The following is a 25,702-nucleotide window of genomic DNA, read 5'->3' as shown; positions in this document are numbered from 1 at the left end:
ACGCTGCCTCCGTACCTGCTGCCTGCTCGTGGTGTGACTGCACTGGCCACGGATCATGAATTCTATATCTGGTAGAAAATCTGCCATAATGCCTGGCATGTCACAAGCATAAAAGCAGGTAAAATGGAAGCGGCAAAAGAAAATTCTTTCTTTTCTCTGACTGGCAGTTTTCTGGCAGATTTCCTCCTACTTTCAATGATTTGGTTGAATATCTCATTTGCTTGTCAAAGATACAGGCAGGAAACGGGTCTTCCTTTCAACAATTATCGTGAAGTAATTTCAAAAGGCAAAGAGACATAGAATCAAATCGGCTAGTACCACTCCAGGAATGGGAAGACACAAAACATTGGAGCTTAAATAGTTGTCAGAGCAGCTCACAAGGGGAAATGCACTCCGGAGTTTTGTCCCGTACAAACCTGGGTGCATTGGCAATGCTGACAATGGAATCTGCTGTCTAATGAGTGTGTGTACAGAAACACCACACCATGGGAAGGGCGATCGTAGACAAGCACCAGGGTATCCATGGTGCTTGATAATAACACACACACACACACACACACACACACACACACACACACACACACACACACACACATGAAGGAGAAGAAGAAGAAGAAGAAGAAGAAGAAGAAGAAGAAGAAGAAGAAGAAGAAGAAGAAGAAGAAGAAGAAGAAGAAAGAGAGAGGGGGAGAGAGAGGGAGGAAGGGAGGGAAAGAGAGAATGTGTTCTCCCTCACCTGCACCTATACCACTTGGGAACTGTGTCTCTCGCAAAGCAATAGCTTTCAGTTGTGCTCCATGCCGCCTTGACAGCAAGCATCTTGAAGCAGCAGCATGATATTGACATTTTGTAGACGTAGTGTGATTATTCCTATATGTATCTATCTATTGATGAGGATCCTACTTTCTTAGTATAATTAGTACAATTGACTTCCAATCAATTAGATCTAGAAATTAACCTAGAAGATAGTAATAAATATATTTTTAGTATTATCTGTAAACATTATTTTATCCTTATCCTTAATCATAATTGCTTTCTGATTACCCCAACTCAATTTATATAATGAAAAAGCAGTGCAATTAGAATTAAAATTACGACTGGGAGAATAGTTCAAATTGTTTCTACTTCTTGGGCATCTATTGTATTTGTGTGAGTTAGTTTTGTAGTTAGTATTAGTGTAATAATATATAATACTAAAGAGCTGATTAGGAAGACAATTATTAGAGTATGGTCATGAAAATTTGTTAATTCTTCTATAATAGGTGATGTAGCATCTTGTAAACCTAGTTGAAATGGATAAGCCATATAAGATATATAGATATTACTCTATAATTTAACTTTGACAAAGTTATGTAATTGTTTTACTAATATCTTATTGAGAAAGACATAGAGGTTATGAGATTGGCTTGAAACCAGTTTTAGATGTGTTATAGCTGGTGGTTTTATATTAATAATAGTTGTAATAAAATTGATAGCTCCTAAAATTGATGATACTCCAGCTAAATGTAGGGAAAAAATTGTGAGATCTACTGATGCTCCTGCATGTGCTAGGTTACCAGCTAAAGGAGGATATACAGTTCAACCTGTTCCAGCCCCAGCTTCTACTATAGATGATGCCAGTAGTAGGAGAAATGATGGTGGTAATAATCAAAAGCTTATGTTATTTATTCGTGGGAATGCTATGTCTGGTGCTCCAATTATTAGTGGAACTAATCTGTTAGATTACTAAGCATGTCCATATGACTAGCAGGGCAGTTGAGGAATGATGAGGAATGTAAAAAGGGTCTTCCGTGTCTCACAGTGCCTCCACCTCTGTAAGAAACAGCTCCTCTAATCCACCTCCACCCCAGAATTCCACATTTAAATTGTTATCGATGTGCACCAATTCACGGATGGATCTCTAGTGTCTTCCATGTTACAGATCACAAAGAAAGGCGTAGTAGTATTTCTCTGTTCAATGTTCAATGCTGTGATGTATTTAGACCATTAGATGCAATGTTTTAAGCTTCACTGCACCACAGAAAGGCTCTGGATAGAGGCACCAGGCAACCAACAGACTATTTTAGGGAAAGAAATTCACTTTCTATAATTTGAATAGGCAGAGCTGAGTAAAAATAACCTCTGCTAGAGACACACCCACCTTCCTGCAATGACTTTTAAAAGGCACGCAAACTAACAAACAGAAAAAGTCAAGTATTTTTGTATCTTGTAAAGTTTTGGTTTGCAGACTGAATTTATATTAAGCAGAGAAATCTAACACAGAAAGGAGGGGGCTGAAGAAATGGCTCAGCAATTAAGAGTGTTGCTGTTCACCCAGAGGACTCAGGTTCAATTTCCAGAGCCCACACAGGGGCTCACAGCCATATGTAACGCCAGTCTCAGGAGATCCAATACCTTCTTTTTTTCTTTGTTTGGTTTTTTTGTTTTTTGATTTTGGGTTTTTGGTTTTTTGAGACAGGGTTTCTCTGTGTAGTTTTTGTGCCTGTCCTGGATCTCACTCTGTAGACCAGGCTGGTCTCGAACTCACAGAGATCTGCCTGGCTCTGCCTCCCGAGTGCTGGGATTAAAGGCGTGCACCACCATCGCCTGGCCCAATACCCTCTTCTGTCTTCCCTGGGTACCAAGCACATAGGTGGTACACATACATGTAATTGAAACGCTCAAATGCTTAAAATAAATAACATTTTTTAAATTAAAAAATAAACAAACAAAATGAGAATGAACAACCTGAAATTTTTCTTAGGAATTTATAATAAGCAAAGAAATTTAAACTAGAAATGAAATATTCCTAATTTAAGAAAAATCTTCTTAAAATACATTCCTCTAATGAAATGAGATGGCACATTAGCCTACATAAACTCGGATAATCAAGGATCTAAAACTCCTGCTGGTTTACATCTGAAGGAGTAATGCCCCTGAAAACTGGTCTCTTGTACAGTGACATTTGTTCATATTTAGTATTTACGTAGAATTCCTCTCAAGTTTATTTTTCTCAATAATAGGAATTTGTCAAAAGAAAATTGACAAGAATAAAGACCAACCCTGTGACAATGCTCAGATGCCATTCTGATCATGGCTAGAATTGATGTGACAAACCCAACAGCTGGCTAAACTCTTATTCTTAATGGAACTCAATTAAAATACTAACTAATGCTGACAAATTGGTTGTTTGCTAGTCTTTCAAAAATATTTTGGTTTTGCTTTCTGAGTTGACCTTGCTTTCAAAATTATTTTTACATCCACTATATATAGACTCTCCCATTCTAAGATGGATTCATTTCTGTGCTTCTTATAAATTAAAGCCTTATATATAACCAGCTAAAATTTTTCAAAACATTGTAAGGCTTATTACATTATAAATGTTTTAATCATTGAGACAATCCAAACTAGCATGTGGGGTTTGGGGTCCAGTTGTTAACATAGAAATGAAGAGAACTGTTCCAAGAGGGTAACTCAGCTGCCCAGGAAGAGAAACAGGAGCTGATTTTTACAGCAGCCTGCCATGGCCTCTCATGCTAGGAAGGCCAATGCGCTTACTGCCATGGATGTTACGGCCTCTTGGGCTAAGCATGGCTGATTCTGCACATCTTACCAATGCACTTCCTATCTTATAAAGACTGTGTACTTAATGATTGTTTATTAATGGAAAAAATGAAGACTGACTCTGCATGAGTCCGTTCACCTGATATGAACAATAAATACTAAACACACTGACCTGGTGATGAAGCTAGACTTCCACGTTTCCCCCTCTGTTGTCTTACCCATGTCTCAGCACAACAGTTGAGCTTTGAAACAGAATACATGAGATTCCTTCTTGTCTTATCGCTCAGAGTATTTAAAAAGCATGTATTTACAGGCAGACATTTAATAAAGTATCACTTCACCAAGGCCATTCTTGAGAAAATCTGGCATTTACTCTGTATTTTCCCGAGATGTACAGAGAGGCACAGACTAGGGCTATTACTGGTGGATTGCTGCCTACCTTGACTCATGCTAAGACATCAACAAATCCATGTGGGGGTCCTCTTTCCCTCTCGGCCTGTCAGCCATCAGACTGAGAGGGGAAAGAGGCAGAAGGGACAACAGAAAACTTTATATGTGGCCCATGAGCACAGAGACAGCTCAACTTTCTTCCAGAGTATAAGGAACATATAGATTTGGGGAGCCTGGGGACAAACCCTAATTTGCATTAAGTGGCATGCTCCTCTCACAAGGCTTAGTATGTGGCAGTAGGATCCTATAGCAGAACTAACACAAATCTTCCAGCAGGAATCTGTGCCAAAGTTCAAGCTAAAGATGAATCAAGCATCTGGTTTAGAGGCAGGCATCTGGTTTAGAGACAGCTTTCAGATACGGTCAGCCCTCCAAGCCCAGGGACATTCTCCAGATAAGGGCAGGTAGAGGCAGGAAGTTCTGCTGGAGGGAGGGAGGGAGTTCCATGTTGTCTAGCTATTGAGATAAGCTGCCAGACCATGGAGGAGGCTGCAACCTCTGACCAGCCAGCAATGTCTTCCAACAAATTCACTTACTAGTGTGAATACTAACACAGTGAAAAGTGGCAAAGGAAGAAAAAACAAGTCTCAGTATTATGAAAATATTTTTGACCTCATGGTTCCTTGAAAAGCCTATAAAACCCATTGCCCCAGACCAAATCTGATTTGATTTGATCCCATCACAGTCATGGTTTTTGAAGCTCCTTCTATCTTGTAGTGAATGATGTCTGTACACGGCATTAACGTGGTTGGGGAGTGCATGAAACAAACAGAATCTTTACCTCACTTTCATAATGGATCGACCAGCTCCTGGTTAACTCTTAACCCTGTCTCTAAGTCTACATCCTCAGTAGCCAATAATGAACCATGAAAGTTTTAAAATAATTATACAGTAGTATGTATGTAAATATATGCATAACACTATATGGTTCTATAGGAATATCTGGGAGAATGGGCAGGGTATACAGATAACCATCAGTCTCAATGAGAGTTCAGAGATTTTAATTTGTTTCACAACAGATTCACCTAGAAATCCAACTCATAAAACTCCAGTTTCCCTGAAACATGTTAGTTAAGTAAGTGGGTTTCAGAAAAGTGCAATGGCGTTAGGAAGAAAGCAAAAACTAGCTCACAGAATGTGTCAAAAAGCCTTTGAATCTCAAATGTCATGTATTGAATAACAGGCTTTCTCAAATTCATCATCTTTCCATGATCCCTGTGTATAACTAGACACATGATTGAAACATTCTAACTATGCATTATTAATGTCAGCACTATCTGGAAAGTTCATAGCAACTGTGAAAATAAATTTTAAAAAATGGCACATAACTAATCAATATGTTCTTCACTCCTCACTAACAATAAAACTAGAATTGACCAAGAACTATTTAGTTGGTTATCATAGTTTTGACCAGAAATTTCTCTCTTGTACTCAAATACAAAAGCAAACACTTGGGTCAACCAACCTCCTACTTTAGAGAAATCAAAGACATGAGTTTCTGGGGATGAATACTAGATGTGTGCAAAAATATGTACCAAGTTCTGCTACCATATGACCCAGTAACCCTAGTCCTGAGTACATAGCCAAAAAAGATGAAATCAGTGTCCACTGGGCATCTACATCCCAAACTCACTGCCATACTCTGCATGACAGCCAAACCGTGGAATTATATTAGGTGTCTATGTGGATGAATGGAAAATAAAACCATGAGTCACACATGGAGTATTGTTTATAGAAAAGAGTAAAATCGTGTTATTTCGGATAACATGGACAAAACTGGAGAACATCACAGTACATGAAATAAGTCCAGCACAGAAAGAGAAATAGCACATGCCTCACTGATCTCTGGAAGCTTAAAGGACTGATGTCATGGAAACTGTACACAGACTAGTATTTGCCAGACACTGGAAGAGTAGGGAAGGGATGATAAGAGAAGATGACTGATGGGTCCAGGGTTACAGTTTGGTAGAAGGAATAGTGAATTGTTCTGTCGTGCAATAATGCAACTGCGGTGGACAACAATTATTCGCCTATTTCAAAAGAACTAACTATCAGAGAAGATTTTGGACATTCAAAAATTAGAGATGATTGGAGAGACCTCATTCCACCAGTGTAAATTATATATACATGCTGAAATACTGCAGTGTCAGATAAATATGGACAGTAAAATATTTTTAATATTTAGAAGAAAAATAAATTAACAGTCTTCAATATTTCATGTTGGGAGCAGACGTCTCGGGAAGCTATGCACTCCTTAACAAGGGGCATAGGTTTCGAGGCACAAATTATTCTTTAAAGAAAGTGGACTAAGGCAGACATGGTGGCACCAACATGCAATCCCAGCATACAGGAGAACAGTCAAGGACAGGGATCATGAGTTTGAGGCCAGCCTCTGAGACCCTGTCTAAAAACTTAAAAAGGTGGGTGGGGGGAGACTGGCTAGTATCCAGAGAAGTAGATATTGGCTGCAGAGGCCCGCTGTTGGTTCATAAGCCAAGTGTGAGTCGATGTAGTTAAAGACCACTCCTCTCCCTCTCCCCATCTCTCGTTTCCAGAATAAAACCATTAAATAGTTTACATAATGTGACGTGAGAGAATGTGGTTTCTAAACCTCAAGTCTTTAGCAGAAGATGAGGTCAAAACCCAGAAGAGAGAATCACCACAGCTCAATGGACACATATTTACTCTTCTCTCCTGTTATATCCTTGAAGAGAACTTTAGCACCAGAAGTAGGTTCCATTTAAGGTCCATAAGGTGGAAAGCATTTGCCTCTTGAATCAGAGACCCCCTGCAATTCCACTGTCTCCTTCCTCCCATTCTGCGGTCCTGAGAAAACATAATTCTCAGAGGAGAGCATGTCAATCTCTGCAAAGGAAGAGTCTATAGACCTTTCAATGAGACGCAGTTTGAAGGCATGGAATCTAAAGGAGCTGTCCTGTTGAAAGGAGATGTATCAAAGAATGGTCAAAGACGAAGAAGATGTGACGATCAACACAAAGACACCTGGGGTGGAAACCCTCAGAGAAACAGAGCATGGAAATGATGTTCTGTCAGTGTCAAGAGGCAAGCCCTTAAACCTCACATGATAACTGAGGCCAACAGGAAATTAGAGAAATTCCTCAATAGAAATGCATTGACTTTCATCAAAACCTGCTGTGGACATCACTCTGTATAAATAAAATGCTGATTGGCCAGTAGCCAGGCAGGAAGTATAGGTGGGACAAGCAGAGAAGAGAATTCTGGGAACAGGAAGGATGAGTCAGGAGACGCTGCCAGCCGCTGCCATGAGTACCAACATGCAAGATACTGGTAAGCCACGAACCATGTGGCAAGGTATAGATTTATAGAAATGGGTTAATTCAAGATAGAAGAACTAGATAACAAGAAGCCTGCCACAGCCATACAGTTTGTAAGCAATATAAGTCTCTGTGTGTTTACTCGGTTGGGTCTGAGCAGCTGCGGGACTGGTGGGTGAAAGAGATTTGTCCTGACCATGGGCCAGGCAGGACTGAAGAAAACTTCAGCTACAAAAACCTTTCAATGGTTCTCTAAATATCTGTAATTTTCCAATTTGGTTTATAAAGTAAATTAAGAAGTGCTGAAATGCACTAACAGGAATAGAATAGCTGATTTAAAAAAAAATTCAAATCAAACACCTAAAATGCAAAACAAAGCTTTCATATATTGTTAAAAGGGTCATACACAGTGAATGCATCAAGATATGATTTCACTGGCTGTTGCTGCAGAGAGTCCATATCGTAGGATTTTATTCTCCACACCCACATGATAGCTCACCACCATTTGTAACTCCAGTTCCAGGGAGACATTGGTGCCATTTTCTGACTTCCATGGGCTCTATGTGGTGCACAGACATACATGCAAGCAAACACCCATACACATAAAAAATAAAATTAGAAGAAAAAAGAATCTGGTTTCAATCTAGAGAGTATTTCCTGACCCATGCCTTGTTCTTTTTTGGCTAGTTGGTTGGTTGGTTTGGGGGTTTTGGTTTATTTGTTTGTTTGCTTGCTTGCTTGTTTTTCAAGACAGTGTTTCTCTGTGTAGTCCTGGCTGTCCTGAAACTTGCTCTATAGACCAGGCTAGCCTTGAACTCAGAGATCTGCCTGCCTCTGCTTCCTGAGTGCTAGCTTGATCTGTTCTCAGGAATACATCTTCCTTACCTTCCTCCACACCCTCTGTCACTCCTTAATTGTTAAAGGAAGCAGGACAGTACAGAAACCTGAATTTGCAGTAGGCCAACTTTTTGAGGATGCACAAATATCCACTTACTACATATGAATGCAGGGATACACACATGTAGGGGGGTTTCCAGTTAGAAAGACACATGTTGGTCTCATGAGGGGGATCACATCTGGGAGAAGTTGCAAGAGTAGGGGATGAGGAAAGGGCAAGAGTCAAGTCTTCAGAGGAAAGACTGAAAAGAAATCAGCAAAGAATTGACAAGGTCGTTCCAAGAGAGGGAATGCTGTGTCCTGTTTTTGGTAGGCCCTGTGCTTCTGGATTTATAACAAACAGAGACCCCCCCAGTGAAGAGAATCCAAGAGGGAAAGGTTGACTTGTTTTAGATTCTACAGATTGAGGGCCCAGCAATTACCAAACACAGCCAGAGATGCGCTCTGTAATCCTCCTGTCTGTTTAAAAATGATAGCCCATCCCCTGGGACCTACGTAGCAGGCCCAAGGAAACTGGCTTTATATGATCATGTAAATGGAAAGGAAAAATAAAATAAATGAACAAAAAATAAGAAGATGTAGGCTTGAAGTATTGGAGTTTACATATTTAAAGACCCCAACTGACCACATGGCCAAGCTTTATTGAAATCCAGTTTTCAAACAAACTGAAATATATATATATATATATATATATATATATATATATATATTTACCATTTACAAAACAAATAAAAACCCTTGGTATATGACAGAAATTATTAATAATTTGAGGTATGCTAATATGCTCATGTTTTATCTTCTAGTTATAAATGCTAAAATACTTACAAATGAAATAATACAATGCCCATGACTTCCTTCAAATTAATGTAGGAACAGGAAATTAGTAGAGTTAAAGAGGGAACAAGATTGTTGTGAAATGGGAATTATGGACAGATACACGGAGATTCATTTTAATGCCTTACCTACTTTTGCATACTTTTGGTGTGTTTTAGCTTAATCACTTTGCTTACGTGTTTATTTACTTTGGTCCTGAGGATAGGTGCTAGGTCCTCACATATGCTAAGCATGTCTTCCATCACTCAGCTATAAGCCTGGCTTCCATAATAATTTTGAAAGCACTAAGGTCTTTAAACTTAATTATCAAACCAAATGGAAGTCCTTACAGATATATTATAGTTTTCTGAGAGATAGATTCAGTGATGATTTGCACAGTAAATGGTAACTAAAGAGGACTATCAAGGTGATCAGTGGGAGCCCTGGAGGGCATCTGACTCATTAAGGAATGAGTCTGTTTAAGGCGGCTTTGACAGGAAGGAGAGACGGTTTGGGGAGTCATTTTGAGAAAGTGTCAAAATTTGCTGTTGCTTGACTGTAAGACACTGAGCAGAGGAAGGCTAAAAGATGACTCAGAATGCACAAACCTGGCAGATTTAACTCAGCTGTGTAATGAGGAAAAACAGGTAGGTCAAGAGAAGAAGTCATTAGGGAGGAGTTGATAAAAATACCCTCAGGCAGTCGGAGAACCTAAGGGACCAACTGCTAAGGAACACAAATTCTTTAGCTAGGCAGGCATAAAAATAATAACTAGTCAAATGTGTGACTTACTTATAAATACACTGTCATGAGTTAAACTTACTGTAGTGAGATAACTGAGTAAAGTGAATCAGTTGAGTGTAAATGAGGCCGACCTGTAGCCCCACACTCAGGAGGCTGAGGTAGGAGAACTGAAGGTTTAAGGCCAGTGTGGGTACACAGCAAGACCCTGTCTCCAACAAGAAAAAAATAAAGTCAATCCTTAGAACTAATGTAAAATAGCCCCAAACCTTCCTTAATAGCAGTAATTTTTACACGGTCTATCCATTTCATCTAATGCCAAAAACCTCTGTTTCTTGTTCTTTTAAGTAATCTAAGTAATTCTTCTTTTATATCACTCCCAATGTCTCTATTCCACTAAATAGTAAAAAGGAAGAAACATCACAGATGTCCAATAAACACCAAGGCTTCTGGGCAGTTTACCCAGTTACCATCAACAATACTGGATATTACAAAGAAATTGCAGTGTCCCGAGATAATATGAAAAGGAAGGGAGATCTTCTTGGGAAGGCTTGTCAAATAAGATAACATCATTATCGTCCTAAACCCAGCCATGAAGTGTATTAAGAGACATCGACAATGCTGAAATAATGTCTCTTGAATTTCACTGATGAAATGAGACAGTTTTATAAAACTAAAATTCTATAATAACCATAATACACACCAGTGTTTAGCATGTCTATCCTTGTGAAGTTTGACCTTGATCAGTTTTTTTTAAATAATGTTTCTTTTTTTCTAAAGAATTTCATACATATGTCTAATGAAACAAGATCATTACCTACCCCCATTCTCCCACTCTAATCCCCCCGATGTGCCCGCCAACATGTCCCCATTACAACTTCCCATCTTCTCATGTGTTTGCTTGTCAATCACCCATTAGGTCCAATGAGTGGTGCTAATGTGACTGTGGGTGTTTGCTCATCCACTGGAGTATAGGAGACCTACCAGTTGCCACACTCTCAAAAACCGATGATTCTTCTTTACCAAAAACCTAGTGCTTGCTCATAGCTCCTCAGTAAGGCATGGGGCCTGGAGAACACATCACACATCTATAAACCTTGGCCATTTTTAATGTTTAGAAAAGCTTAGTCCCTACATCCTGCAGGCCAAGGAAATCACTCAAATCACCTCAGATTTCCCATAAGAATTGGAATGCTGTCTCAACAAACAATAAGAAGGAGAAAGACGCACTTCTGCCGCCCCTTTGTTCTTCTCCCTCTTCCCTTACTAGGTCCAAGTCAATTCATCGTGTTAATTAACCACTATCACTAAATCCCAGACTTTCTCTGCTGCTTGGTCCCAAGACATTATCTGAGGCCATCATCTCTCACTATTTGCTATCAAATAAACGAGGAACTGCACCATTTGTTTGAACTTCAAATAAATACACAGCCAGGGGTCATTTGAATTGATAATGCTCCAATTCTGAAAAACAATAAGGACAAGCCCAATTGTGTGAAACTACAGTGTTTGGAACACTGGACTACCCTATCTCCTGTCACTGGAATGCTCACCTGTGACAAGTCTTCCTCACTGGCTCCAGAGAGCTGCCAGAGCGAGCCTTGGCCTCTGAGAAAGAGGGAGAGGAAAGGATGCTGGGGAATCCTTTATCGTCTATCAAGGGGCCATAAGCAGAATCTTTCTTTGTCTAGCAGAGAATGTAAAAGATAGTAAGTTCTTCTTTACACAGAAGGTAGTTGGGGGTGGGGGACTGGAAAGAAGGCTCACTGGGTAAAGTGTTTGTGCATACATGAGTACCTGAGTTCAGGTCCCAGCGCCCACGTTAAAAGCCAGGCAGCACACACTTGTAATCCCAGTGCTGGCAGGCAAAGACAGGAAAATCCCAGTGGCTCACTAGCCAGCCAGTGAACATCCGATCTCCACATACAAGGGCATGCACACCCACATACAGATGTGCACACACACACACACACACACACACACACACACACATACACACACACAAGATGGTTGACATTTTTGCTTTTATCACACAACTAAGTGGGAAAATAAACAAGCCATAAAGATGAAAGCACAGGGAATGAGATGGAATTCATCCCAGAGCAAATTCCTTAGGCACCAGATGAGAAGGTGAGGAAGAGTAACTGGAGCTGACAGCTGTCAGGAGAAGGAGCACTGTGGCTCACTGTTGACTCTGTGACCACAGGTTCATTACTCACAGTCATCTAAGAGAAAAACTTCCTTTGGAAAACAGGAACTGCTTCACAGGAAATGCTTCAGGCATCATTTTCCCATTCAAGGAACCTTTTCACACTTTGAACTCATTGCTAAGATTCTTCTCCATTAAAATGTCTTCCTATGGAGTCTTACCTTTCTGGAATAAATGTCAAACTCCCTAACTCCATTCTCGATCCAACCATTTGAGAATAATCCATAGCTTCCAGTTTCTTTCCATAAGACTTATTACGGTGCCTGAAACATTCCACCACAGTTATCTTTCTCTCATATTAAACTGTGCAACCCTTGAGGCAGGAGACGGTTTCCTTCACCTTTTTCATGCACCGCACTAGACCTTCTCTGTGTTGAGGACAAACAAGAGCTTGAGAAAGTCTATTCCAGTGCAAAGAAATATGTTATACTTTTTGGTGATGGTGAAAGCAAATATCTCTGAGCATACAACTGTTGTCCCCTTAAGGCAAGTATCCATTCATCACTCATGCAACAAATAGTCTCAGAAAATATCAGCCCATCAAACAATAAAAAATGCTAAACATTTTCTATTCATTCAATTCTTCCATTTAAATGTTTTCCCTAATGTAGCACAAATCTCTAAAGGTCTTATTAACAAATATCAAACCTGGAGCCAGTTATTGGGGTGAATGCTGGAAGATCAGAGCAGCAGAACAAGCCACAGCCACCTCACCTTGCCAATTCCTCAGCTGATCCTGTTTGCTCAGACTGGAAGCCTCTGAGTCCTCACACAAATGGATCTCAGCTGAACTGTGCTGCTCAAAAGCCTAAAAGCTTAACCAGGCTCTAGTTCCTCATCCTCATGTCTTAAATACCTTTCTACTTTCTGCCATCACTTCCTGGGATTAAAGGCGTGAGTCACCATGCCTGGCTGTTTCCAGTGTGGCCTTGGACTCACAGAGATCCAGGCGGATCTCTGCCTCTGGAATGCTAGGATTAAAGGCATGTGTGCCACCATTTTCTGGCCTCTGTATCTAGTGGCTGTTCTCTTCTCTGACCCCAGATAAGTTTATTAGGGTGCACAATATTTGGGGGAACACAATACCACCACACCCTAACCCCCTTCCTTTGACAACATTACTCATTTTCTGTGCTACAAGTAGTTTTTCTTCCCCTTGTAACAATCCTAATTTGACGCTTCGGATTTAATGTTTTAATATAATTGGACAGTTTTCCTTGACCAAAAACAGGGCCCCAGGTACTATGGCATTTCTAAACATTTGGCTGCTAACAGAACGGTTACAAGTCCAGTAAGACAGGAACTTACCCTTGAAAAAAATCAGAGTTTATAAGAAAAGACAGAGTAGTCAAAAAAATTAAACCCTAATAAGAAAAGACCTCGAAGAGAAGTATAGCAGTCCATAAGCATTCAAAGAAATTAAGTTATTTGGTAAATGACTTGCAATTTAATGATGGAGAGATTGGTTTACTTAACTCTTATTTACATCTATGAATTTCTAGGTGTTCAATTTGCATAATTAATGAATAATACTTACTATGTATCAGATATCATTCTAAATACACAAAGGTATATATAAAATTAATTTCTTCTTTCATTAGCCCTCTAAACAGTGTCCTATTTTACAGATGGAGAAACCAAAGAGAAGGAAACTTAAGTGATTTCTCAAGGCTAAGAAACGACTAGTGGCATGGTTGATGTTTATCTTCTGCAAACTAATCCATTCTCAGTTTCTAACCATTAGAGTCTCCTAAGTCAGGAAACAGGGTTCCCACGTGCTGAAATTGTTCCTGTTATTTTATCTAATCTTTTGAGAGAAATTGGGCCAAACCGTGGAAACACAAAATGTTCTCTAGAATACTTGGTTTGTTATCCCCATGGTGATGAATTTTGGTCTGTGCAGTTCATACCCCCACACTTCAAGAAGAAAAGATTGCTTGTGGCTCTTTTGTACTTTACAGAGTCAGGAATATGGTCCAGCCTCTCTGAATGTAGATTTGCTAATTGGGTGAAACAAATGAACACTGTTACGCAGAGAATAACAACTGTTCTGTGTTCCCTGGCCCTTGTTCTGGCTTCACAGAGCAAGTGATTGTCATTTGCTCCAGGCATAATGTATCTAAAATCGTTCACAAAAATCCACTCACTACATTCCCAAGCACCACTTTGATAGGGCATATTTCTGATTAAAAACCAACCTCCATGTTACTGAATAGAAAAATTTTATTCAAAAGTATCAAATGACACTCGTGAAACTGGCCAGTTTATACAGACTTTGTTGCATAAACTCCTTCAATTTCTATGAACGATTTATGATGGTAAATACAAGAAGTAAAAGAATCAATTATATATGATCTTACATAAAATGGTATTAGAAGAATCAAAAGGAAAATGTTACAGTAGTTTGCATCTGGAATGACTCATAAGGGCCCATTTGTTGAAGGATTGGTCCCAGGACTGTGCTATTGGGAGGTGATGAAACTTTAAATACATCAAGTTGGAGGACTAGTCTTCAGTGCACTGGAGATGGTATAGCATATAGCTTTTCTTTCCAGGCAAAACATGAACATCTGGTAGCCATTGTGGAGCTAAGATAACCTTGGCCCCTTAGTCATGATAAAGTAATAGGCAAAATAGCATAACAATAGCTCAATCTCTGGTGATAGCAATGGCTCTATTTATACTCCTTAGTAAAGAAAGAGAAAGAGAACTTTGACTTGGGATTCCAGGCTTTGTGAAACCATTTACTTCTAATTGAAATATTCCCTCCTGGAGGGGAGACAATGGCTTCTAAGAATCAGGAAGCTAATGAGACCTACTAGACAGAGGAAACTCATGAAACTTACAGTACCCAAAGGTACCCTCCCAAGGCTGTAACAATGGTTGGAGAATGAGAATACTCTTTGGTGGAACTGCCTGAGAGTTGACATCGAGTTCCAATGATGCTGCTTTCGTGAGCTCATCACCCATCTGAATGTGGGCTTTTTAGTGATGCAGCTGCCTTTGGATTAGCATGGTCCTGTAAGCAATTCCAATAAAATAATTGGCTTGGCAAGCTAGACTTGAATGAAATCATCAGTCTGTCACTGATGCCCTACCTGAGATAAATAGACATTTGTTTGCATCTATCCAGGAAAAGTCAAGCAACACAACTGGTGCCCACATAACCAAAGAAAAGTTGGAATGAACATTTGTACATCAATTACAATGGATGACAATACATGCAGTTGAGGCTCATCCATCTGTAGGGGAAGCATTCACCAGAGTAAAGCAAGCTATATTTTTCCTGTGGGGATGGTATACCTCTTCTACAGTGGCAAACGCATTAACCCTGCTGCGGGATAAGACATGTTTGCAACTGATACAGGAGGGTTAATAAATTGGAACCTTTCATATCCCAGTTATGAATAATCCAAGGAACTAAGGTGTTAGACAATCTGGGACAATGCTCCAAGTTTGTTTTCTTGCATTACTGAAGCTTAAAAATATGAACTCTCATGGGAACATGCAAAGCAGAATCAAGCTTTACTCGGAAGAATTACAGAAAAGGAGAATTTGAGAAAAATTCAGAGAAACTCTCAAGAGTGGGAGAGATTTCTATGAGAGGAAAAAGATGTCAAACTTCCTTGTCTAGGATTTTTATAGGATGAAAACTGAACAAATGGTGAGGTAAATGCTGTGAGACTGATTTGCTCTCTGGGCTATATTGGGCCAACTCAGTAGAATGCCCGCACACTCTACAAGTTTTCCTGCCAACCAGGGAGGTGATCATGAGCCTAAACACGATCTCAACATGCACCAAACACCCAGCTAGGTGTGGTTAAAGTCCTTCTCTGCCATCTCTGACTTGTGCCGGCAGATACTAATTTTGACTGTCTGCTAACTAGTAACTGGCTGCTGTTGCTACCTCTGACATCGCAATGACTCAAATGTCGTAAATGTATTAAACTCTCCTTGTTCTCACATTTACACGATCTACTTATGGCTCTATCATGGCAGAGTTAACTCTATCACAGCTTTGTATTTAACTCCTTACCTATGGGGTCAGCTGGGGTGGTCACTTAAGTGGAAGGTTCTTAATAGAAGCCATGCTCACTTCCAATTTAGACTTAGTAGAATTAGCTGCATTTCAGAGCAAGACTAGCTGGAAGGGCAATAGTGTTTTCCATCCGTTCCTCAAAAACTTCCGGCAGGGGACACCAGCCTGCTGTCACTGGTCCAAAGCCCCATTCTTCCTCTTACCAGGTCCACTTGGTATCTCATACCCCGCTGCAAGTCCTTCCATGTCTTATCCCTAGTGTTCCTGGCCCCCAGCCTTAACTCTACAGTCTGTTCTCACTGTTCAATATGTTATTCCCTTGCAACTCTCACCATGGACTCTTTTTCTCTTACCAGATATTGGAAGCTAGTCCCTGAATCCCAACCCAGGTTGAGCAATACAAGCCATCCTTGGGGAAACTCAAGGTGACCCTCTCTCTCTATGTGGTACAGAGTGGTGTGCCTCCATGAGTGAGATGTACATACTACGTGAGTACAAGCAGGAACCCAAATTGACTGATGCACCAGAGAATATATCACAGTCTCTGAAAGTAACACATACGGTTTAGGATCCTAAGTGGCTGTGGTGTCAGATGCATGGAGGAGACAATAAAACATGTAACTGAGGCTTCACGATCTGCCCTGACAAAGAAAGACTTACAAGGAAGGAATTGTTTACGTTATCCTTCATATTAGCCTCCAGTTTGGAAGACAAGCGGAAAAGGAGGATGAGAAAGAAGTGTCGGCTTGCCATTTCTTACAGACACAAAAGGAAAGAGAATAAAGAAATTACTAATTTGTTAAACATCCATTCCTGAGATCAAAAACATGGAACTCGTGAGTAGAATCAGTCAGTGTGGAGGGAGAAAGTGAGAAAGAAATGATGTATGATGTGGAGGGGGGCGTGCAGATCCAGGAAAAGCCATACGCTGACTCCATCTAGAGATGGGCCAGCATCTAAGGGGAAGTAGCTAACATCCCAAACATTCCAACCCTTAGATAAGGTTAGATAAGATGGCCAGATGTCCCTGAGCCTAGTACACACCTATTTCCCTTTTATAGACACTCCTAGACAAATGTCAGCCAATCAGGATCCTGAACCCTGGAAATTCTCTCACCCCAACCTCTGCTATGATAAAAACCCTACCCTGCCCAAGCTCAGGGCTCTCTAGTCTTACCACTGTGTTGGAAAAACAGAGACCAAGCTCCAAGCTTGAAATAAAGGCTCTTTGCTTTTACATGTGGAATTCAGTCTCCATGGTGGCCTTTTGGGGGTCCCTATGATCTGGGCATAACATATGATAACCCTCAGTATCAGTGAGACTCTTAATACAGAGGAAGAGAAAATCCATGACTCAGCATGGACACAGGAGCATTAACGAAGGATTATACAAGAAACCATGATGATGAGGAAATTCTGTGTCTGAACTGCTTGAACTGTGAAAAAGCATCATTTAAACTAGAAATAAAAGAAGTCCTCATAACCTGGCTTATGAGGCAGTGGGACATGGGATATGAGAGTGAATGGGATAAGTCTGAGTCCCAAAGATGTGAAGATACTGGATTACCGCTCACACATCCTTGAGACAATACAATGAAAATTTGTCCCCAGTGAACTGGCTTAAATAGTCTGTTAGGGACATGTGGTTATAGTTAGCTGGGGTCCCCATGAATATCAGAGACTAGAAGACAAGAGGAATATCATTACTGAGGAGACTGGGAGTGAGGGAGAGGACATTCTGTGCTTGCTCACCAAGTCTAATGAGATGGGTTTGCTGAATAACTAAGAAAGAAATTAATTCCCAAAGGGCTTTTGTTACTTTACTGAGTCACAGGTGGGACATGATCTTCATGACATAGAAGAGGTTATGGTAGGTCTGAATGACTTAAACATTTAAACTGGAAATTACACAAAGGGGCATGTCCAGGACACCCACTATCCAATATGATGAAATTTGTGTAAAGACAGAGTTCCTAGGATAGATTTAAACCCCAAATGCTGTGTAGTGAGCCTCAGAAAGCTTTAATGACTAACCATCAGTTCACCAAAGACATAAAAGAAAGAATGGAAGACAGAGTGGTACAGTTAAAAAGGACTGTTTGTCCTAGAAGTGGGCAATTATTCCCCCAGAATATTCTGTGTGTATTTCTCCCTTACAAGAAAGTATACTGGGGGTAGAGATTGTATTCCCAGCCCAGGATTCCTTCAGCATCCAAATATGGCTAAAAGAGTGATAACAGTCATGGCATTGGACCAGGGTCTGTGCTTGAACAGCTGGTGAAAGCGCAGCCATGACCCAGCCTTAGCCAAGCAGTGCAAGGCAGCCCAGTGGAAACCATCCAGGGTGGAGAGATGTGTAGTGGTCTCACAGTAGTGCCCCAGGATGAGGAAGCAAGACAGGTTGTGGAGAACAAGTGGATGGAAGAAGGCTAAATATAGCCCTGCCTACCATTCACTCTACGCTATTCCACATTGACCTTTTTGTAAAATGATTGATACAAACGATTAGATCCTTTAATGCTTTTTAAAAGGACCTCCCTACGTTTTGAAAAGTATAACTCTAGCTGCTAAATCCAAAGACCAATTGGCACTTGCTTAAAGTGGACAGGCCTTAAGACACCCTGCCCTTTCTAAAAAGGTTTCATTACATAATGCCCTTGAGTGTCTTGGGTATGCTACAAATTTGGAAACACATCTAAAGGAAAAGTGAAAACAGATGTTAAAGATGCTGAGTTAAGGCACTCATCTGAGTGGGAAAAGGCACTCGCAGAATCCATAAGTTATTAAATAAAAATCTTGGTGCCAGGAATAGGTTACCCCTATTCTAACTACCTCTCTGTTGCTATGATGAAAACACTCTGATCAAATGCAACTTAGTAGAGGAAAGGGTATGTCTCATCTTACCTTTCCAGGTCACAATCCATTACTGGGAGAAGTCAAAGAAGGAACTCAATGCAGAACTATGGAGGATTCTGCTTGCCAGCTCACTCTATGGCTCAGTCTCAGGCTCCTACTTAGCTAGCTTTCTTAACTCAGGACCATCTTATACCCATTAACAATCAAGACAATCCCTCATAGACAAGCCCACAGACCACCTGATAAAGAAAATTACTCAACTGGGACTCTTTGCAGGTGAACCTAAGCTGTGTGAAGTTGACAGTTACATCCAAGCACTGGCCCCTGACTTCTCACAAACCACAGAGTCTTTGTTCCTGCTGTTGGTTAATGCTGAGCTGGAGAGTAAGTCCCTATTGCTGAAGACATTGCATATTTTGGTCTTAGGATATTGAAAATTCAAGCTGGAACTAAGATGAAAACTCCCTTCATATTGCCTGGCTTTCACAGGACTGGAAGTCCTATGCAGGTCATTTGGGGAGAATTGTCACCAAACGCCCTGCTCAGTTATGGACTCTACATACTGCACTACCAACATCCCAAGCAAAATGTGTCAAATTGCCTTCTAAACATTTGTGTTTACACCACAGATTGCTGCTGTTGTCAGGTGTGAAATCTCTTTTTGTTGCCACGAGTGGTTGATATATGACTCATTCCTGGTCAAACTGCTGAGAATATATGACTGCTTCTATGCACAGTGACTCAATGTTTAGCTATAAATGGAAGAACATTCCAAGACATCTATATTGCCCCCACCAAAACTCAGGGAATATCACGAAAAGGTGGCAGAAAGGGTGGCAGAGCTGAAGGAAGGGCACATTATTAGGCAAATATCTCCTCTAACTTGTAATATCCACTCCTGTGGGGAGTGAGACAGGATTGGGAAGCTAATGAGACCCAAGAGACTCAAGGAACTCAGAAAGGTAGGAGTCACAAGGCCTCTCCCTGAGGTCATGTAAATAGTAAACAATCTCTAAAGAAAGGAGAGACTCTTCTGTGGATGGAACTGTCTACAAGTCACAAAGGGAGCTGGGATTCAGCTTTCGTGAGTCCTGATGCATCCTTGGCTGGGCTTTTCAATGATACAGCTGCCTTTGCATCATACATGTTCCATTAAGGCTTCATCCATGTGTCTATAAGTAAACCCAATAAATCATTGGTTTGTAAAGTTAGACTCCGGAAGAACTGATTCTTCAGTCTGTCATTGATGTCTTAGATGGAGTGAACAGAATTTGTTCATGTCTCCCCAGGAAAAGTCAAACAATACTATTATTACCTACTTGTGTGCCCAAGCCTCATATGATCTTGAGAGGTACTAGAATACACAAGAAGCAGACACTTCACTGAAGGCTGAACTTCATAATTCAGTGGCCACGAGGCTTCACCCATGATGGGATGGCACTTTTTGGTGATGCAGCAGTGTTTGCCACCATTGTAAGTGACCACGCCCCATTTGCCTACGAGCTCACTGAACACATTGGCTCACCAAGTTGGCTTTGGATGGATCATTTCTCTGATATATCAAGGTGACAAATGTTCGTTCATCTCTCCTGAGGAAACGTCAACAGGAAGTTGTGGGAGACTGGCCCCTCTGTTCTCTCTCATTTATTTACTGTTCATGACATAAACAGGTTTGCTCCACCGCAATCTCCCATGCCACAGGCCCAAAGTAATGGGCCAACCAGTCACAGCAGGACACATTGAAAACTGTGAACCATGATGTCTTTTCTTTTTATAAGTTGATTGTCTCAGCTCTTTGTTCACGTCACAGAAAGTCAACAGGTGCAGACATTTAATAAGGTCTCCTTTTCATAATATGGAAAGTTTCAGTCAATAAGGAATGTTTTAAAATGGCAATAATTTGAGCAAGAGATTTACTGAAACCAAATTAAATACCTGGATATATAATATCCTCAATCTCACACACAATGTAAAATGAAAAAAATACAAGTAAGAACTTATCATCCTCCATCTGATTGGCAGAAATGTCATGGTGCCTTCTACTGCCCACAGTGGGGAAGAAGATAGAAGCTGGTACTATCAGACCTAACACAGAAATGGAGAAATGATGCACTATCTTAAGAAAATCAGTCACTTGCCTCTTCACTGTTAGAAAATAAATAATGAAAAATAAAGAAAACACATAAGCCCTCCCAACTGATGCCATTTACAGATGTATGCATATGTGTGTGTATGTATGTATGTAATTTCTAGTTAAACTGACCATTGATAAATGGAATTTTTGAGTTTTAAACTTAAAACTGAGTTTTAGACTTGCAAACCAGAGTAAGGAGCTCCCACTTGGGATATCAGTCGGAGAGACTTCTGGAAAAGCCTTGCCCAAAGTGCTTCCTCAGGAATTATCAAGGAGGAAAACCTTCCTACCACAGGCAGAGGGAGCAACAGCATTGACTACAGAAGCAGGTAGAGCCACATCCTGCAAACCCACAACCTCCGCCATAAGTGATCTTGGCTTGTACAGTTTGAAGGGGTTAGAGGGAGTCATCTAAGTAAGAAAGGACAAAGAACTGAGCTAAGGCAGGGGCCAATGACTGATTTCTTCAATAAAGCAAATCAAGAGACATCAAGATGTTTGCCACTATGAATGTGGCCCTCACAGAACCACACAGCTGGCTCCTAGACTTCTCACTTGGAACAGTGGCTGAAGACAGTACTATTTCCTGTACAAGGGATGAAGGTTGCTGCAGGCTTGATTCTTAAGACACAACTCCTGGTCTGACTCCAGGGACTAGTGATTATTGCCCATGTGACCCTGGCAAGAATACCAAAGTTATGCTTGCCTCAGCTTGTCGTCTCTACGTTAGGAATGACAGTCATTCATTCTTATGAATGACTCCTAACTTGCTATCTTAGAGCCTAGAACCAGAGTGCCTAGAACCAGGCTGGCACAAAGCAAGTGCTCCAGGAGTGGTAGGTTAATTATTATTTCAAGGTATATGAAATATGTATGCATGTTTAAAATTCACAGCGATGATTTCCTAGGCTCACATTCATCCTCATGGCAGCCAACAATGTCCCTGTGGGGATAAAAGTCAACAAATACTTGTAAAAAGGAGTCCTTCCCTTTTCTGACTTCCTATGTCCACAGGCAGGAAGCCCCAATACTCACTTGAACAAAGGCTCTGATTGGAATGGCATATTTAAGCTGATTAAATACCATGGAACACTGTCATATCCATGTTCCTCTCATGCCTTTCTACTGCCTCCTATTTTTACTTCCCCTCAAACGCTTTCTCTTCACTGTTTTGGGGCACATGTCCTCCCTGTTTTGACCTCAGACAATCAGAACTAATATTCAGCCAGCCACTCTGATATGGATCTGGCTTCCATTTCATATACTACATTTTCCTAACTATTCCACTTCCAGAGAAAACAAAAACAAAAAAAAATTTAGAGTGTGGTATTAGAGACAATTACCTCTTACATCTTTTATAATATAATGAGCATGTGTGTGTGTGTGTGTGTGTGTGTGTGTGTGTGTGTGTGTGTGTGTGTGTGTGTATTCTTCTTGGATGAATAATAAAATGGAGCTTAGGACAGAATGAGATTTACTTGAGGGTTTCAGAGTTAAAATACATAACACTAGATAATCCTGACAGAGATTTGCCCTTTATTTTCTATAGGTAAGTTCTATGTTTATCAGCTACAAGCTTCAAGATCATTTCTTGTTGAAAGACAATTCTCCATGGCATTTCTGTACATCACACCAATCTAGATCTGCAGTTTTGTGTTCTGTCTTGTTTGTTTTTGCCTTTGTGGTGGTGAGGATCAACTCAGGTTTTCATGCATGCTACAGAAGTGCTCTATCGTGGAGCTGTCTTTGTAGCCCTCATGGTGCACTAATTGTTATGCTTGTTAATGTAGTAAACTGTTCTGGAAGATAAAAATGTGCATTACTCTGGGATGGATGGAATATTTGTTTGCTTGCCAAAATACTAAAACCACATATCCTTCCAAGACAAATATTAGTCAGGTTTGCTAGCACCCAATAGTAAGACTGGAGATTCCAAGGTTAGGGTTCCTCATCAGAGACATAAACACATTATCAGAAAAATTCACTAGAACACTGCCATATCACCCCAATATAAGCTCTCAGACTACATATAGTTTCCATGCCTCAATTCTCCTACATGCAGAATGGAGAAAGGATGCCTACTTCACAGCCATCATATGTTAATTAAATTTACAAATGAGATAATACATACATAATACACAATCCGTCTATACCTCATAGGTAAACTCAAATATTGTTCAAGATAGCAGTACCAGGTGACGTTTGGCTGCCTCTCCTCTCCATTAAATGGCATGCACACTGGCTTAGTCTTCACTAACCACTCCGCATCACAGACACCAAGGGCCATTCTCTACGTTAACAGTGTTCATCCTCCAGACAATGGCTTAGCTAGCTTTCCCTCTACTTTTTTTGTTTTTGAAACAGAGTGTCCCATACACCTCATTGGACTTGAAATCTCTATGTAGCCTAGGAGGACTCTGTCTACATTTCTGTTCCTTTCCATTTCCTTCCTTCTAGTCATACACACATACATAAAAGGAACGAACAAAAAGGAGGATGTTCTTACAAGTGTTCTAAAATGGTCCTAAATTATTCCCCAATTACCATTTAACAGATGCTAACAGAAAACCAGTTTGTGTAACATGGGATAAGGAAGAAGTCAGTAGCCAGAATAAGGTGAAGGTAAGTCATGGGATCTTTACTGGAAGAAGAATTATAGTAGGCATAAAAAGCAATCCAAGAATTACTCAGTTATATAAAGGTATTATTCTTAAATGTTGAATCTTTATAGAAGTATTGTTGAAAAAAAACAAACAAACAAACACTGGAGCCAGACATGGTAGTGTGTACCATTAATACCAGCACTTACGAGGCAGAGGCAAGCAGATTTCTCCAAGTTCAAAGCCATGCTGGTCTACAGAGTGAGTTCCAGGCCAGTCAGGACTACACAGTGAGATCCCACTGAGAGAGGGGAAGTGAGTGGTATTGGAAAGAAAATAAGGAAAATGGTGGTTGTGGCAGTGCGGCCACATGAGTGTTGGAACACAGCTAGGGAATGTGCATCACCCAGCCCCAGTGAGTCTGAGCGCTCATTCTTAGTAATTGTCAGAACTTGAATGAGATGCCCATTCTCACCAAGCTTTAGTTGGCCTCCGGAATATGTTAAGACACAACCTCACAACTCTATACATTGTAGCCAGGATGAGAGGGAGTATTGCAGACTGGCCAGTAGATTACTTCTTCAGAAAGTAATTTTAAAAATAATATTCATAATCCTTTCTCAGAAGAATATGAAATTTCATAATATGTGTGCTGCACTTGGCCAGATACAGCCCTTCTAGAATGTAAACTACAACTTCATAGAAACTCCAGTTGCTGAAGATTCTATTGAGACCTTCCAATGCTATCAGTCCTGGATAACCACTTAGGGGACTAGATAAACTTACCTGTAACAAAAAATCGAAGAGAGCCATCTTGGACCATTCATGGTGATGGATTTCAGTGCAGCCCCACTCAGGTCTAGGAACACGGCCATTCAGCCAGCACTTCTGTTTTAGCAACTGCTGATAAGTTCCCCAGGTGATCTTAACAGAAGAATGGCTATCATTGCTTGTAGATGCCAGAGATGAGTCCCAGAGAACGATAGGACGAGGGCGGCCATCTACAGAATCAGAAAAACGAACAGATCTCTTAGCATGCTGCCCTATTGAGTGGGCAAGTGTCCTTGGGATCCCCAGGTGATCTTAACAGAAGAACGGCTGTCATTGTTTGCAGATGCTAGAGATGAGTCCCAAAGAATGATAGGACGAGGGCGGCCATCTACAGAATCAGAAAAGCAAATAGTTAACTTAGCATGCTGCCCTGTTGAGTGGGCAAGTGTCCTTGGGAAGGCCACTTACTCTTTCTTACCTCACCTTCACCTGTCCGGTGGGCCCTGTGTCTTCACAAGTTTTGATATTTTTATATCAATGATACTCCTGGTCAGTTGTAAGTCTTATAAAGTGGAAAGTTATTATAGACAATGAAAAGAAAATTTAACAAGATTTATGGATGTGGCAGGAACAGGCTACTAACCACTCACTCAGGCCTCCTTTGGTTAGCATGGTTTTATTCCACATCTAAAAGCAGCCACCACAAGAAAGGAAGGAATCCAGACATTTATAATTGTCTATTCAGGGTCTGAGCAAGAGCGGTCTCTGTTTGTAATAACAGCTGTCTGAGTTTTGGAGGCTACACCACAATGCTGGGGGTGGGGAGAATTTTTAGAAGTCACAAATTTCAAAGAGAAATTGGATGCTTCACATCAGTGGCTGGAGTCTCCAAAGAAGGAAAGCAAGAAAAAGAAGTGTTTTTGTTTCTGTTTTTCTTTTCTGATAGGAAACATGCAAGCACAACCATGCTCTTGGAAAGGGATCATACAGTCATCACACATAACCTCATAAGGCAACTTTAAGCAAATGTCACTTTTTCAACTGTATGTGCATAGATGATATTTTTTTAAATGTCACTCAAGTTGTTTGGATCTCAGTCACTGGAGAGAAATGCAATTTCTATCATTGCTAAACTAAATAAAGTATGGTAAGGCCCAGTGGAATCATCATCAACAGGAAAGACCATGATGGAGTCCACTGAACAACGTTTCAGGCTTAAAACAGAACTGTCACCAGCAAGTCCCCATTTCAGCCAAATAAAGTCACAGAGAGGGCAATGGGCAGATTTGCTTATAACTCGAAAGTCTGTGCGGTGCTCTTGAAGAAAACAACTCAACTACAAACCTCTTAAAA

At 40.5% G+C, this 25,702-nt stretch overlaps 1 protein-coding gene across 2 annotated transcripts in view; it reads right to left on the bottom strand.

Moving 5' to 3' along the window:
* Nucleotides 1-25,702, bottom strand: part of Gask1b (golgi associated kinase 1B) — a 56,566-nt gene that overhangs the window by 11,081 nt on the left and 19,783 nt on the right. For both annotated transcript variants that reach the window (XM_052731397.1, XM_052731396.1), the window contains exon 3: nt 24,365-24,579. In XM_052731397.1, coding sequence (XP_052587357.1) covers nt 24,365-24,579 — 215 coding nt within the window. The remainder of the gene's footprint in view (nt 1-24,364; nt 24,580-25,702) is intronic.

Source organism: Peromyscus californicus, unplaced genomic scaffold, assembly GCF_007827085.1.
Source record: "Peromyscus californicus insignis strain IS unplaced genomic scaffold, ASM782708v3 Scaffold_9__1_contigs__length_137607984, whole genome shotgun sequence".
NCBI classification, from domain to species: domain Eukaryota; kingdom Metazoa; phylum Chordata; class Mammalia; order Rodentia; family Cricetidae; genus Peromyscus; species Peromyscus californicus.
This window is presented reverse-complemented; position numbering and strand designations above follow the sequence as displayed.